This window comes from Dromiciops gliroides, chromosome 3 (genome assembly GCF_019393635.1).
Source record: "Dromiciops gliroides isolate mDroGli1 chromosome 3, mDroGli1.pri, whole genome shotgun sequence".
Classification (NCBI taxonomy): domain Eukaryota; kingdom Metazoa; phylum Chordata; class Mammalia; order Microbiotheria; family Microbiotheriidae; genus Dromiciops; species Dromiciops gliroides.
The window spans coordinates 485,461,557-485,478,772 of NC_057863.1; the positions used below are offsets into that span (position 1 = coordinate 485,461,557).

The 17,216-nt window shown below is 34.1% G+C and overlaps 1 protein-coding gene across 1 annotated transcript in view; it reads left to right on the forward strand.

Moving 5' to 3' along the window:
• The window catches only part of SACS (sacsin molecular chaperone), a 46,588-nt gene that overhangs the window by 20,967 nt on the left and 8,405 nt on the right, over positions 1-17,216 (forward strand). The window contains 23 exon segments of the mRNA XM_043991636.1: positions 381-527; positions 1,821-3,303; positions 3,838-3,929; positions 12,373-12,426; positions 12,429-12,730; positions 12,732-12,890; positions 12,892-13,009; positions 13,012-13,595; positions 13,597-13,659; positions 13,661-13,892; positions 13,895-14,022; positions 14,024-14,038; positions 14,040-14,087; positions 14,089-14,112; positions 14,114-14,437; positions 14,439-14,474; positions 14,477-14,545; positions 14,547-14,606; positions 14,608-14,710; positions 14,713-14,739; positions 14,742-14,833; positions 14,835-14,886; positions 14,889-17,215. Coding sequence (XP_043847571.1) covers positions 381-527; positions 1,821-3,303; positions 3,838-3,929; positions 12,373-12,426; positions 12,429-12,730; positions 12,732-12,890; positions 12,892-13,009; positions 13,012-13,595; positions 13,597-13,659; positions 13,661-13,892; positions 13,895-14,022; positions 14,024-14,038; positions 14,040-14,087; positions 14,089-14,112; positions 14,114-14,437; positions 14,439-14,474; positions 14,477-14,545; positions 14,547-14,606; positions 14,608-14,710; positions 14,713-14,739; positions 14,742-14,833; positions 14,835-14,886; positions 14,889-17,215 — 6,539 coding nt within the window.

Below are 17,216 nucleotides of genomic sequence, written 5' to 3' on the forward strand. Positions count from 1 at the left end.
CGTTTTTCTTTCATTCTTTTCTCAATTTCTGTTACCATTATCTTTTTGTGATATAAATAAGTTTTCAGGGCAGCTAGGTGGCGCAGTGGATAAAGCACTGGCCCTGGATTCAGGAGGACCTGAGTTCAAATCCAACCTCAGACACTTGACACTTACTAGCTGTGTGACCCTGGGCAAGTCACTTAACCCTTATTGCCCCACCCCACCCCCCAAAATAATAGTTTTCAATTTTATTAGAAAAGCAAACAAAGTTTTAATGAAATCTTTTATATTGCCTCACCAAAAGGACAGTTGTGGGCAGACAAGAACCTCTAATAGAACCAAGTATTCTGAGTTTTATTCTCTTTGAATATTCTTTTTTCTGTCCCTTTGATTTATAGGGTCTGCACTTTATGTGTACAATAATGCAGTTTTTACTCCTGAGGATTGGCATGGCATTCAGGAAATAGCAAGGAGCAGGAAAAAGGATGATCCCCTAAAAGTTGGAAGATTTGGGATTGGGTTTAATTCAGTTTATCATATAACAGGTATGGATTTGGCTTCTTTGAGTCACTTACTAAAAGCTGTTTTAGCCTAAATACTAAACTTTATATTTTGACTTTACAGTTGTTCAGTTTAGGCCACAATAACTATGCTTTGATTGTAATTAAAAGTTGATGTTTTACTTGCTAACTTTCATGAAGTTTGTAAAGTTTTTAACCCCTAGCTATTAATTAGGTTTGAGGTTGGCTGTGTGGGGGTGCAGTTTTGGAATGATGAAGAGGTGTCAAACTTGGTCACCTGGAATCAGATTACCAAACCAGATTAAAATGTAATTGGGAAATATTTAACAAAATAAATAAAAATATAACACCACACAGATGATGTTAATTTGTGGTTTTCTAAGTCAGTATGTGGCCTGTAGAGATCTCTTTCTTACTTTGAAACCACTGGTATAATGTATTAATTTTTAATGTACATACTAATTTTTTTACTATTATAATTTTTTTCTGACAAGTATAAGTAATCATAAAAGTCTTGGAAAGAATAACCTAAGCCTATTTTGAATCAAAGGGAAAAATCTTCGTGGGATGGGTCTATGGAAAGTTTCCAGAGAATGTGGGCTTCTAAGGATTTGTATTAGAGAAGAGGGATCCCAAGAGGGTAAAGAGTACCATGTAAGAAAGGGAAATGAACATAGTGTTGTACAATAGGGCATGTGTATATATATGGAAAATGATTCAACTTGTACATTGGAGAGAGAGCTAAGGACCAAATCAATTGATCAGAAGATTCTGAAAGTTGGACTAAAGAATTTGGACTTGTTTTTAGTAAGTAGTAAGAAGCAATTGGCTATTCATTTCCTTATATAGTAATTTAGTAGATATTTCTCAGTTTTCATAGATGAAATTTGTAGCATTCATTTTGGTTATTATGCCTCCAGGTGGTTGACCTGTGTGCTTGAGGGAAGTTGTGAGCATTTATGAAAAGTTTGATATATTCAGGAAATGAATTATTGCTTTCATTTTATCAAAGTTTTACTATTTACTTATATAAACAGTGACCATCAGTGTCTCAGATTTTCAGGGATAGGCCTTATTTAAAATAGTCTATTCATTGTCCCTAGAAACTATTAACATACTTTGGAAATCAGTGAGAAAAGGAATAAGAAAAGAAAAGGAAAGAAAAGGACAGAAGGGGAGGGAAAGGGAGAATGCTAATTCTGAGAATTGTTTTATAATTGTTGCTTTCTTATAATTAACAAATTAGATATTGATTTCAGTCACTTTATACATACTAAATTCAGAATTATTCACATCTTTTTGCATTTTTCTTTATAGATGTTCCTTGTATCTTTAGTGGTGACCAGATTGGAATGTTAGACCCTCATCAAACACTTTTTGGTCCCCATGAATCGGGACAGTGTTGGAATCTAAAAGATGACAGTAAAGAAATTAGTGAATTTTCAGACCAGTTTGCACCATTTGTTGGTGTTTTTGGAAGCACCAAGGAAACTTTCTTAAATGGCCACTTTCCTGGAACTTTTTTCCGTTTCCCTCTTCGCTTACAGCCTTCACAGCTGAGTAGTAATCTGTACAACAAGCAAAAGGTTCTTGAGTTGTTCGACTCCTTCAGGGCAGATGCAGATACAGTGCTTCTCTTTCTGAAAAGTGTACAGGATGTCTCCTTACATGTTCGAGAAGCTGATGGAACAGAGAAACTGGTATTTAGGGTAACAGCTAGTGAGAATAAAGCACTGAAACATGAGCGACCCAATTCCATCAAAATATTAGGAACGGCTATAAGTAATTACTGTAAAAAGGTTCCAAGCAATAGCATTACATGTGTAACATATCATATAAATATAGTTTTAGAAGATGAGAGTACTAAAGATGCACAAAAATCATCTTGGTTGGTGTGTAACAGCGTAGGTGGTCGAGGAATTTGCAATGAACTTGATTGTTTGGCCGATGACTTGAAATTTGTCCCAACCATTGGCATAGCTATGTCTTTATCGAGCAGTGAAGAAGAAACAGGAGCAATATCTGATTTCTCAGGAAAAGCATTTTGTTTTCTTCCTTTACCACCTGGTGAGGAAAGTAAAACAGGTCTCCCAGTTCACATTAGTGGGTTCTTTGGTCTCACTGACAACCGTAGAAGTATAAAATGGAGAGAGCTGGATCAGTGGCGAGATCCAGCAGCTTTATGGAATGAACTTCTTATTATGAATGTTGTCCCAAAAGCATATACCACTCTCGTCTTGGATTCTGTAAAACGGCTGGAGACTGAAAAAAATTCAGATTTTCCCTTGTCTGTTGATATTATCTATAAGCTTTGGCCTGAAATGAACAAAGTTAAAGTACACTGGCAACCAATTATAGAACCTCTCTTTAAAGAGCTCTTTCAGAATGCAGTTATTTATTCAATCGGTAATCACTGGATAAAGTTGGAGCAGGCATATTTCTCAGAACTAGATGAAAGCTTGGAATACACAAAAGCTGTGCTCAACTACCTCCAGAGCTCAGGGAAACAGATTGTCAAGGTACCAGAAAATATTTCTAATGCAGTTCAGCTTACAGCTTCTAGTGCTAAACCTGTGAAGAAAGTGACTCCTGCTTTAGTACGGCAGCTGTTGAAGAAACATGGACACTCAGGCACTGCTGCTGAAAAGTTGCATCTTTTAGAATTTGTGCTCTCAGATGCAGCTTATCATGAACTGCTTGGGTTGGACCTTCTCCCTTTACAGAATGGAAATTTTATTCCCTTTTCTTCATCTGTATCAGATCAAGATGTAATTTATATTACCTCAGAAGATTATCCAAGGTATAATTTATACTATTACAGTAATTTTGTCTTCAGTTTTCCATACCAGTTTCAAGTGTTATTCTTGGGAATACTTTGTAGAGAGAATAAAGAAGCCCATACTTTTATGTTTTAAAATTATGGATATCCATTCTCTTTTTGAGATTAGCTTTTAATACAGAATTGCTAAGAGTTAGAACTATATGTATAAAGTTTTGGTATAACTTAGAGTTTTTATCATTTGACTTCAAATTGATATTTAAGAAATAAAATTTTTGATAATTTGAATAGGAAAGTGTTAATAATCTTACTTTTAGGGGACTGAAATGCTTCTTAAATTGGGTATGGTTCATGCTATTTATATATTTTAAAGCAGCTATAGCTATTTTTTTAGCCAATGTGATTTAATCAGTACATAAAAATTTTTCTAAAATACTTGGTAGCCTTGATAAACTTTTTTTTAACTTGCATGAAATTATGAAATTGGATTTATTTATTCTGTGGACTTTTGAAAATTATAATAATTTGCCTCTCTTTTCCTTTGGCTTATTTTAGGTCCCTTTTCCCAGGTCTTGAAGGAAGAATTATTTTAGATGACTTGAAACCCCCAATTCTAGCTTCCTTAAAGGAAGCTTCTCAGACTCGAGGTATGCTAATATTCTGCTGTTTAAAGTAAACTTGATTGGAATACTGTATAATTAATTTTTCTAGTTTCCATATTTCATATTTCATTGTTACAATATTTCAAGAGAAATTTGCAGAAGTAGCTTGACATTCCATAAAAATAAATAATTGGGCAAAGAGGTCTCAATTATGGAGGTTTTTTTTTCCCACCAACAATATGTGACTGGAGTCTGGGAGAGAGTTGAGGGTTATACAAATAGATCAGAAATGTATCGTATCATATAGAAATGATAATTTAAACCATGGAAGCTGATAATAGCACCAAGTGAGATAATACATATAGAGAGAAGAGAGTCCAGGATTGAGCACTGGTGAACACCCATGCTTTGCCATTGTTATCTGGAAAATGATCCAGCAAAGGAGATAGAGAAGAGTTTTCATACAGGTAAAAGGTAACCCAAAGAGAGAGCAGTGTCATGAAAACCTAGATAGAAGAGAATATCAAGAAGATGGTGAATGACAGTGGCAGACTGCAGAGAATTCAAAAAGTATGAGAATTGAGAAAAAGGCCATTATATTTTCCAATTAGGAGTTCCTTAGTAACTTTAGAGAGAACAGTTTCAGTTGAATGATGTGTTTAGAAGCCAGAGTGTAAAGAGTTAAGAAGAACATGACAGGAAAGGATGGGGGAAGGGGAAATCTGTTGTAGACAGGCCTTTTCAAGAAGTTTAGTCATAAATGGGAAGAGAAATACAAGATGATAGCTGGGAGGGATGTGATGGATAGATTAATTGAGGATGAGGGAATCATGGCTGTGTTTGTAAGTAATAGGGAAGTAACTGGTAGGTAATGATTGAAGATTAGTGAGACAGTAAGGGAGGATAGAGGAGGAAATCTGGACAAGACAGGATAGAGTAGGTTCATTTGTACATAGAGAAAGATTAACTTTGGCATAGAGAAGGGACACTTCATGTCAAATAGCAGTAAAGGAGGAGATAGTGGAAGCTGAGGAATATGAGAAGATTAGGAATAATAGAGAAGAGGGAGATTTTGATGAATAGGCTCATTTTTTTCAGTAAAATATTAGGCAGTGTTCTTAAATGGAAGGGTGGGTTAGAATGAGTGAGAGGTTGCAAGAGATGAAATGATTTGGATGAAACTCACTTTGGTAAGTGGGATTATGAAATGATTATGAGAATGTAAAAAGATTACCTTGTTGCAGTGCCCCAGTTTAGATTCTGTAATGTAAACTTGTAGTGGTTTCATGATTTTATTCAGTTTTGTTCAACAACATATAAGTAGGAAGTGGATGCAAAGGCAGTGGATACAAAGGAGTGATACAAAGCTGGAATTTTAAAAGGTAAGATCTTCGATAGTATAAAGGGGCAAGGAAATTGAAAGAAGACGACAGTTTAGAATTGGCTTACCAAGAGGTCAAAATGGATAAGGGAGAGGAGAATAGGAGGAAGATGCTTAAGTTTAGTGTATAATAGTACTAAAAATGCCTAAACACTGCTTATGTTACTCCCTAATAATTTTCATTATGTTGGTGGGTCATCCAGATAAATAGATAGCAATAAATATCTTCATTTGATATATAGAATTAAATTTAAAATGATTCCATTTTCTGTCCTTTTTATTTTCCTCATAAGTAAAATGAGAACTTGGATTAGTTGCTTTCTGAGGTCCTTCCAGCTTAAAGATTCTGTGATTTTTGGATGTATACAAAGCACATCTATGCTTTTCACATAGTAGATATAACTGATAAGATATCCAAATATTTTTGTTTTTATCATGTTTGTGTGAAAAATCATCCTTTTCTAAGAGTGAATTTGATTATATTCTAGCTCAACAACTTCTCTGGGGATATTCAGGTAGGCTTATTGATTGAACATTGTGTAAGTTGAAGCCTGGTGTTTGTTTGCTTTTGGATATTTCCTCATTCTTGAAGCTGTCAGAAATTAAATTTATTGCCAGATTATTGGTGATATCTTTAAAAATTTGTATGTTTTTTAAAACAGACATGAGCATATAGTAATTCAAGTATTCTTTGTTCTAAATACCAGCATAAAAATTCAAATTACTAATTTGGTTATGTATGAAGGAACTAATTCATTGACCTTATATTTAAGATATACTTAGCCTGAAATAGATCATGTGTTGAATTGTAGTGCCTAATGCGACTATAGTCTGATTCCAATAGACATAATTTCCCAGAGCAAAGAGACAAAAGACCTGGGAATAGTGTGTGTGTGTGTGTGTGTGTGTGTGTGTGTGTGATCTAGGGAATACTATAGGTGAAATTTTTATGCTGTGGGCTAGGGTAGTATAGACCATAGAAGAAAGATGCTAAATTTTTGGTGTATGGCTGCAGAATAAAAGTCTTAGATGGACACCCCTTCATCCATAATTTGTGAATTTATTTTCTATGTGAACACATTGATTTTTTTTACAAGAAAATCAATGAGAAACTAGGACTTAGTGCTTTATAAAAATTGACTTTGTTCAATTGTATCTAATTACATAAGGTAGGGAATACTGATATTAGGGCTAGATTAGAAATTAGCATGTCCAAAATGCTTATTGACTAATATAGTTTAAATGCAGGCATTATTAAATTTGTTTTCAAGCTTTTACTGAAAGTGAAAATAGAATAAATACTATGATTATATAAATTCTAGCCAAAGGCTTTTTTTTTTTTTGCAAGGCAATTAGGGTTAAGTGACTTGTCCAGGGTCACACAGCTGATAAGTGTTAAGTGTCTGAGGTCAGATTTGAACTCAGGTCCTCTTGAGTCCAGGGCCAGTGCTCCATCCACTGTGCCACCTAGCTGCCCCTAGCCAAAGACTTTTAACAGTGAAAATTTAATTTGATACAGATGGTGAAAGCATCAATGATAATTTTAACTGTCAGTGGTTTGTCTAGGAGCTGTGAACTCAAGCAGTTATGAATAAGTCATTAGCAGAATTATAGAACAATAACAATAGTGACATTTATAGTATTGAGAACCACAACATTTATACTCTTGAGTTTATTATTTTGTAGCTTACTGTCCTGCATTAAGGGATTTGCTAAGATGTTCATATTTGTGCTTCTGAGTTTTCTTTGAAACTAATGAGGTTGTAGAATATTAGTTTGCTTTTTGGGAAGATAGGGCTCAACCGGAAACTTAATGAGATGTCATAAGCTTTTACCAAATTTGTGTGGGGAAAAAAATCAAATACTTCATTTTAAAAAAGTATTATCATTGGACTGTTATAAAACATTAGATTACAGCTGCCATTGCAGCTTTAATCACCTCAGTGATTTAAAGATGTGTGATTTTCTCAATTCAGGTCCTTTAATTTTTAATTTTAGTAGAGTGTCTTTAAGATGCAAGGAAAAACTCTCTAATAATGAGAGCTATATCCAAAAAATGGACAGAACTCCCTCAGAATACAAGAGTAGAAAGATTTCTGGCTTATGAATATGAATTCATAAAATATGAATTCATATCCTGCCTCTGATACTTATTATTTATGTAACCTTAGACTCTCCATGGGATTCAGTTTCTTCATTTGTGGAATGAAAGGGTTGGAATAGGTAGCCTCTGAGATCCTTTCCAACTCCAAGTCTATGATCTTATGAGCCTGTGCAGGTAGTGGTTTTCCCCTAATTGGAGGTCTTAAGTCAGAAGCTGAATGACTATATGATTTCAGAGTTACTGTGGCCAAATAATTCATCACTCTGTGAGATACTTAGGTATTGGGTTAACCTGTTTAGGTTCGTGGATGACATATGTAGTGATTACTGGGCCCCTTGGGCTTTTCCAGGTATTTTTTAAATAACTCTCTTTTAATTATTTTTTTTTAAGTGGGGCAGTGAAGGTTAAGTGACTTGCCCAGGGTAACACAGCTACTGTCAAGTGCCTGAGGCCGGATTTGAACTTAGGTCCTCCTGAATCCAGGGCCAGTGCTTTATCCACTGCGCCACCTAGCTGCCCCCTCCAGGACATACATACATACACACACACTCACACACACACACACACACACACACCACATATTTATTAAGGAAAGAAATCCTCTGGTTTGAGCTGGTTTTAATCAATTCCTTTGACAGTCTGGTGAAGTCTATACACCTACCCCCAAAAGAATTAAAAAAAATTTTTTTTTTAAGTGAGGCAATTGGGGTTAAGTGACTTGCCCAGGGTCACACAGCTAGTGTTAAGTGTCTGAGGCCGGATTTGAACTCAGGTACTCCTGACTCCCAGGCCGGTGCTCTATCCACTGTGCCACCTAGTCGCCTCCCAAAAGAATTTTTTAAATAATTGAAGGAAATGCTAAGTTTTAATTCAAGTTTAGTGAAAATAAAGTTGTGGGGTTTTTTGTTTTGTTTTGTTTTGTTTTTGCTATTTAAATTCATGGATCTCCTGATACCTGTCCACAGGATCATTGGATCCCAGTAAAACCCTATTTTAGACACATGAGAAAACATCTTATCTCTCAATTTCCTATAAACATATTCTCCAGGGAAATTTTGTTGCTTTTGTTAACAGTCATTACTAGAAATTATTGATGGTATATAATTGTTAAGGCCATGGAAAACCTTAATGGCATATAAATTTGAGATATTCTGTGTTGATAACACTGAATAACTAGAATTATTTTTGAGGAAAAAAATAATTAAATGTTCTTGTATGCAGGTACTTATATCCAAAGTATGAAAATACTTTCCTCTGTATAAACAGTTTTGTTGTTATAAAAATCAAATAACTTAAACTTGGTAAGGATTCAAAGCAATAAAACAAAGAAGAAATCAGCACTTCAAATTTGCCCAAGGTAGATGCTTATTAGGTTTGTGCCTCAATGACTTCCCTTTTTTTCTCTAGTGTGGTTTTACTTAAGCATGGTTGGTGTGTTAGCTAGTTGCATGTTGTTTGTGTTTGTGTTATAAATTGATATTTTATTCATATCAGTACTTACAATTTGCATATAACTTAGTATATATTTTATAGATTAGTGGAGTCCATATAAAAGTATTAAACGTGATTGCTGGATGAACATTACACCTAACCATTATAAATTGTAACATACATACAAGAATCAGGGTGTTTGGGGTTTTTTTTTTTGTATCTGTCAAAGATTTTGATTTGTATAGTATGTTTCCTGATGATAGTCTGTAGACTCACTTCAAAATTTCTTTCAATGATTTTGTCACAGAAAATTACTTGAATTAAAAATAACAGAATAGAATGATACTGTTTTATAGAAAATACATTGATGAATTATCTTTTTTAAAAAGAAAATTGTATTAATGGTTCTGATTTAGAAGTAACCATGTAAAAAAGATTCTGACTTTTCAATCTAATTTCAATTCATTTCTGTTTTTGTTTTTGTTTTTGTTTTTTTTTTTTTGGTGGGGCAATGGGGGTTAAGTGACTTGCCCAGGGTCACACAGCTAGTAAGTGTCAAGTGTCTGAGGCTGGATTTGAACTCAGGTCCTCCTGAATCCAGGGCCAGCACTTTAACCACTGCGCCATCTAGCTGCCCCCTCAATTCATTTCTAAATGTCATTTTTAATATTTCAAAAGAATGATCAACTGTAAGAAAAGATTTAAACAGAAAAGTATTACTTTCTCATATCATGGTAATTCCTTTTATTTTGTGCCATGATTAATTGTTATAGGTCATATTGTTTTGGATTTTCAACATTCATGAATAGTCTGGTTTTCTACTTCAAGCTTCCATCGTTTTATTCCAGCTTTGTCTTATTTTGTGTTTTGATATTTTGAAGATATAACTGTCACTAAGAAATAATACTTAAATAACAATATTTTAAAAGAAATATTCTATTAGAGTACTATTTTTGGTTCAGACTGAGAGTCATGGATCCATTATATGCTTTTATAATTTTACTCAGTATTACTGAGTTTTAAATTAAATACTATGCTATTGAATATAAAAGTATTTGGAACATAACTGTTAATACCATTCTATAGGAGCCAAAATGCTGACATATTTCTGCCAGAATTTTTTTTTTTTAAACACAGCAAGGCTGTGTAACTCTTTGAAAAATAACTTTTAAAAAATTAGTTGTAACTCTTCATGCTTTTAAGACTCTAAAAAGCTTTCTCTTCTCCTGAGTTGGAAGTTATGGAAATAGATTTCTCAAACATTCTATGTTCCCCAGCTTCTTTTATAACAGTATTCTATAATGTTTTCCAACATTTATTCAGAATTCAGTTATAGGCTTGACATTTTTCACAGCAGTACTACTAAATTGCTTAGAACATTGCTTCTCAATGCCTTTGTAAACATTGATTTTAATTTTCTCATCTGTAAAACAAAACAAAAAGCTTCTGAAAGCATTTGAAGTTTGTATTTTCATTAAAGGTATGATTACTTTTTTGCAGCTTAATATATCACTTTGTATTTAAAAATTTTTGTTGATGCCTTTTCCCCCATTAAAGCAATTTCTTGAGACATCTTTAACACATCACTCAAATCAGCAGATAAAATGACCACATCTGAAATATGCAACATTTCACACATTTAGACCTTAGAGACTCCTACTCTCCAGCAGGAGGAAGTATAATTTCATCACTTAATCTCCAGGATGAAGATTTTAAAAATGGTTTTTATTGGAATCTTTTATTTTTACATCACTTTCATTTCCCATTATAACTCAAACGAAGATTGCTCAGGCAATAGTACTTTTTAAAAAGGAGATTTCTAGAGATAAATAGTATTTCTTAATAATTATGTTATCTTAATGCATTGGTGAAATATTTTCTTTCTTCCTTCCTTCCTTCCTTCCTTCCTTCCTTCCTTCCTTCCTTCCTTCCTTCCTTCCTTCCTTCCTTCCTTCCTTCCTTCCTTCCTTCCTTCCTTCCTTCCTTCCTTCCTTCCTTTCTTTCTTTCTTTCTTTCTTTCTTTCTTTCTTTCTTTCTTTCTTTCTTTCTTTCTTTCTTTCTTTCTTTCTTTCTTGTGGTGAGGCAATTGAGGTTAAGTGACTTGCCCAGGGTCATACAGCTATTATTAAGTGTCTGGCCGGATTTGAACTCAGGTCCTCCTGAATCCAGGGCTGGTGCTCTAGAAATATTTTCTTAATTTTGTCTTAATCTTTTTTCTTTATGCTTCATTTCTTTTTATTAGGATTATATTAAAAACACCAATATATTTTGAGGTTAAATAGGTAGGCATTCTAAATTAGACACTTTGAATCTGGGCCTCAGTAACTATTGAAATCAATAGTTCTAGATGGAGTATGATACAGTTTAAAAAATACTGACTAGGAGGGAGGAAACCCAAATTCTGGTTTTACTGTTCTACTCTGTGACCTTCCTGAAGTTTAAAAAATTTTAAAATCTTTTTGACTCTGTTTTCTCATTTGTAAAAATGAGGGAGTTCAACTATATACCTATTTGCTCAATGATGTCATGCATTTGAGGCATAATGAAACAAAATTGATTCTTAAGGTATTTTAGAATTGGACAAAATATTCGATATGTTTTTGATTATTGTCTGAGGCTTTTTTATTAAAAGATTTGCCTTTTGATGAAAAAAAATTTACCTGTAGGCACAAAACGGTCCAAATGTTTTTCGTAGTTTCCAGTTTTTGGCTCTTACTGATACAATGACTACCTAGATAGACAAAACACACTCAGACAAAACTTAAGCACAAAGGGGTTTTAAATATATTGAAATTATTTTGGAAGTGGTAGTAAAAATGTAATATAATTAGATGTTTTAATAGATATGAGCTTGGCAAAAGATTATGCAAATGAACCATTTAGAAAGTATCTACAATTTAAATGCAAATGTTCCCATAAAGATACTATCTATATTTTTCCTGATGCTTTTTTATTTTTTTTGATGAGGCAATTGGGGTTAAGTGACTTGCCCAGGGTCACACAGCTAGTAAGTGTCAAGGGTCTGAGGCTGGATTTGAAACTCCAGGTACTCCTGAATCCAGGGCCGATGCTCTATCCACTGTACCACCAAGCTGCCCCCTCCTGATGCTTTTTAAATAAATGTAATATACATTAAAAACATGTATTTTTACAAAGGTTATTTGCCTGAAGGGCTAAAAGTTTGAATTACAGTAATATACCTTAGGAAGTATAATCTTCTATAGTATAATTTAGAAAGTATCTTTATATGTACGGTTGTATATATTTAAAGCCCCAAGGGCAGGGGCTTTTTTTTTTCAAAAGTTAGGACATATGTATGTGTTTGGAAATACCCAATGTGTACATAAACATATACACATGTGTATTCAGACATATATATTTATATATACACGTGGGTACACACATATGCACATAATTTGATCTAATTATTCAGAAATAGGTTTTTAGTTAAACTATTTATATATGCACATATATAACAAATACATATGTAACATAATGAGAATATAAGGCCAGAAACCCTTAGAGTTTTATATCTATTCACAAATAACATTATTGTTAAATATAATTTACAGGAAGACCCTGCACTCAACTGCAGCTTCTGAACCCGGAACGATTTGCACGTCTTATTAAGAAGTAATGAATGCATTTTGGCTGGCAGAGAACTGGTAGTTTCAGTGGCATCCATTTGCTGAAGACAGTGATCATCCATCTCTTTCATGGCTGAAGATGGTCTGGAAGAATCTCTATATACATTTTTCAGAGGATTTGTCTCTCTTTGATGAAATGCCACTTATCCCTAAGACTACATTGGAGAAAAGTCAGACATTTGTGGAACTCATTAGACTCAGGATCCCATCACCAGTTATTTTAGATGATGAATCTGAAGCACAGCTTCCAGAATTTTTAGCAGACATTGTACAAAAGCTTGGCGGGCATTGTCCTTAAAAAACTAGATCCTTCTATGCAACATCCTCTTATTAAAAAATATGTACATTCCACATTACCAAGTGCTGTTTTGCAGATAATGGAGAAGATGTCATTGCAGAAACTGTGTAATCAAGTAGCTTCATTGCTTCCAACACATAAAGATTGCTCTGAGGAAAGTCTTAGCTAGTTTTACTGATATAAATGAAAAGGAAAAAAGAATCATTCAGGAATTGACAATATTTAAAAGAATTAATCATTCATCTAGTCAAGGGATTTCCTCTTTTACAAACTGAAAGGTTGTAAAGTGTTACATCATACTGCTAAACTTCCACCAGATCTGAGACTTTCCATTCCAGTAATTGATAACAGTGATGAAGCTACCATACGTTTGGCAAATATGTTGAAAGTAGAGCAGCTAAAAAGCACTGGTTGCTTAAAGTTTATTTTAAAAAGATATTGAAAATGGTTTTATTCTCATGAAGAAACAACACAGCTTATGATATGGATTCTTGAAAATCTGTCCTCTCTGAAAAATGAGAATCCACATGTAATTGATTGGGTAAATGCCATTAAAATTTATATCAGATTTCACAGGGACACGTTTCAGCCAAGTGAACTCTTTGATTCTGATATTGCTATAACTACAGGATTTGTTTCCATGCTAGAAGAAGAAATCTCCTTTCCACCTAGCATTTTTACCTCTTCAGACATTCTTCATTCTTTGAGACAGATTGGATTAAAAAATGAAACCAATCTCAAAGAAAAAGATATCATACAAGTGGCAAAAAAAATTGAAGAATTACAAGTTAGTTCTAGTCCAAATCTGGATACCTTTTAAAGAAAGCTAAATACTCTCTTAATGATTTTGAAACAAAAATCATACTCTGTTACAGTCATCTGAAGCAAAAGCAACACTGAAGAAGATAAAGTGGGGTTCCAACATGTAAAGAAAGGCCTCCAAATTATCCAGGATCTTTAATCTGGAAAGGAGACCTTTGTAATCTTTGTTCACCACCAGAAATGTGTGACATATCTCATGCTACCTTAGTTGGTTCATCAGTTCCTCTTGTTGAAAGTATCATGCAAATTTGGAAAAAAACTCTTGGCATATTCACAAAACCTAGCATAATGCAGTCTTAAAAACACTTTAAGATTGTTGTTGATTGGATAGTTCAAAAACCTTTAGTGATGAAGACTATTACCAGTTCAACATATTTTGCTTGAAATTATGGATTCATGCATGATCATTAGATGAAGGCAAAGAATCTTTTAAAGCTCTGAAGTTTCCATGGGTTCTGGACAGGTAAAAAACTTCTGTCCCCTGGCTCAGGCAGTAATAAAACCAATACATGACCTTGAAACTTCAACCTTATTTGTATAGTGTACCCTAAAACACTAATGGCAAAATTCCACCAGCTTTTTAAGGCCTGTGGTTCAATAGAAGAACTGACATCAGACCATATTTCCATGGTTATTCAGAAGGTATATCTTAAAAGTGATCAAGAACTTAGTGAAGAAGAAAGCAAACAAAATCTTCATCTTATGCTGAATATTATTCGATGAGTGTATAGCAATCAGATTCCAGCAAGCCTCAATACACCAGTTCCAATTCACTATAGCAAGAATCCTTCAAAACTTATGATGAAACCAATTCATGAATGCTGTTACTGTGATATTAAAGTTGATGACCTTAATGACTTACTGGAAGAATTCTGTGGAACCAATCAATTTGGTTCATGAAGACATTACCCAATGAAAACTGCAGAATGGTTAAAAGTTCCATGCCTTAGTACAAGGTTGATCAATCCTGAAAATATGGGGTGTTGAACAGTCAGGACAGAGAGAACCACTTACTGTAAGAATTAAAAACATTTTAGAAGGAATATCCTTCAGTTTCAGATATTTTTAAGGAGTTACTTCAAAATGCTGATGATGCAAATGCAACAGAATGCAATTTCATGATTGATATGAGAAGAAACATGGATATAGAGAGAATCTTCTAGACCCAGGGATGGAGCCTGCCATGGACCTGCTCTGTGGTCATATAACAATTCTGAATTCTCTGATTCAGACTTTATAAACATAACTAGATTAGGAGAATCTTTAAAAAAGAGGAGAGGTTGATAAAGTTGGAAAATTTGGTCTTGGCTTTAATTCAGTGTACATATCACTGACATTCCTATCATTATGAGTCGAGAGTTCATGATAATGTTCGATCCAAATATAAACCACCTAAGTAAACATATTAAAGATAAATCTAACCCTGGCATCAAAATTAATTGGAGTAAGCAACAAAAAAGACTTAGGAAATTTCCTAATCAGTTCAAGCCATTTATAGATGTATTTGGCTGTCAATTACCACTAACTGTAGAAGCACCTTACAGTTACAAAGGAACTCTTTTCCGACTTTCATTTAGAACACAACATGAAGCTAAATTGAGTGAAGTCAGTAGTACTTGCTATAATACAGCAGACATTTACTCCCTTGTGGATGAATTTAGCCTCTGTGGACATAGGCTTATCCTCTTCACTCAGAATGTCAATACCATGTTTTTGAAGTACTTGAAAATTGAAGAAACCAATCCTGGTTTAGCACAAGATATAATTGTCATTAAAAAAACCATTTGTTCCTCCAAAGCATTAAATGTACCTATTGTAAGTGTTTTAAAAGAAGCTGCTAAGCTCATGAAGACTTGCAGTAGCAGTAACAAAAAACCTCCCATGGATATACCAAAGTCATCTTGCATATTACAAATCACAGTTGAAGAATTTCGCCATGTGTTCAGAAGAATTGCTGATTTGCAGTCACCACTTTTTAGGGGTCCAGATGATGATCCAGCTGCATTATTTGAAATGGCAAAATCAGGACAGGCTAAAAGGCCATCTGAAGAGCTACCACAGAAAACAGTGGATTCTACTACGTGGCTAATATGTACCTGCATGGATACTGGAGAGGCTTTAAAATTTTCCCTAAATGAAAGTGGAAGAAGGCTTGGGCTTGTCCCCTGTGGTGCAGTAGGAGTCTTATTTTCTGAAGCTCAAGACCAAAAATGGACTGTGAAACAACATGTTGGTGAAGTTTTCTGCTATTTACCTCTGAGAATAAAAACAGGGTTGCCAGTTCACATCAATGGTTGTTTTGCTGTTACTTCAAATAGGAAAGAAATATGGAAGACAGATACAAAAGGAAGATGGAACAATATATTCATGAGACATGTTATTGTTAAAGCCTACCTAGAAGCACTTAGTGTTTTACGAGAATTAGCCATAAATGGAGAACTAATTGATTATACTTATTATGCAGTGTGGCCTGATCCTGATTTAGTTCATGATGATTTTTCTGTGATATGCCAAGGTTTTTATGAAGATATAGCTCATGGGAAAGGTAAAGAAGTGTCTAGAGTCTTCTCTGATGGATCTATGTGGGTTTCTATGAAGAATGTGAGATTTTTAGATGATTGTATACTTAAAAGATCAGACATTGGTCCTGCTGCTTTCAAGATATTTTTAAAATACCTTAAGAAAACTGGATCAAAGAATCTCTGTGCTGTTGAACTTCCTTCTTCAGTAAAATTGGGATTTGAAGAAGCAGGTTGCAAACAGATACTACTAGAGAACACATTTTCTGAGAGACAATTTTTTTCAGAAGTATTTTTCCCCAATATACAAGAAATTGAAGCAGAACTTCGGGATCCTTTAATGTATTTTGTTTTAAATGAAAAGGTTGAGGAATTCTCTGGGATTCTTCGTGTAACTCCATGTGTTCCTTGCTCTTTAGAGGGCCATCCTTTAGTTTTGCCTTCAAGGTTGATCCATCCTGAAGGACGAGTTGCAAAATTATTTGAAACTAAAGATGGACGATTTCCTTATGGGTCCACCCAGGATTATCTTAATCCCATTATCTTGATTAAACTTGTTCAATTAGGAATGGCAAAGGATGATATATTATGGGATGACATGCTAGAACGTGCAGAGTCAGTAGCTGAAATTAATAAAAGGGACCATGCTGCTGCTTGCCTGAGAAGTAGCATCTTATTGAATCTTATTGATGAAAAACTAAAAATCAGGGATCCTAGAGCAAAAGAATTTTCTGCAAAATATCAAACAATCCCTTTCCTCCCATTTCTAACAAAACCGGCAGGTTTCTCTCTGGAGTGGAAAGGTAACAGTTTTAAACCTGAAACTATGTTTGCAGCAACTGATCTTTATACCGCTGACTACCAAGATATAGTTTGTCTTTTACAACCAATTCTTAATGAAAATTCTCATTCTTTTAAAGGTTGTGGTTCAATGTCATTGGCTGTTAAAGAGTTTTTGGGGTTACTTAAGAAGCCAACAGTTGATTTAGTTATTAACCAATTAAAAGAGGTTGCAAAATCACTTGATGGAATTACATTGTATCAGGAAAATATCACCAATGCTTGCTACAAATACCTTCATGAGGCAATGCTACAAAATGAAACCACAAAGATAGCAATCATTGAACAGC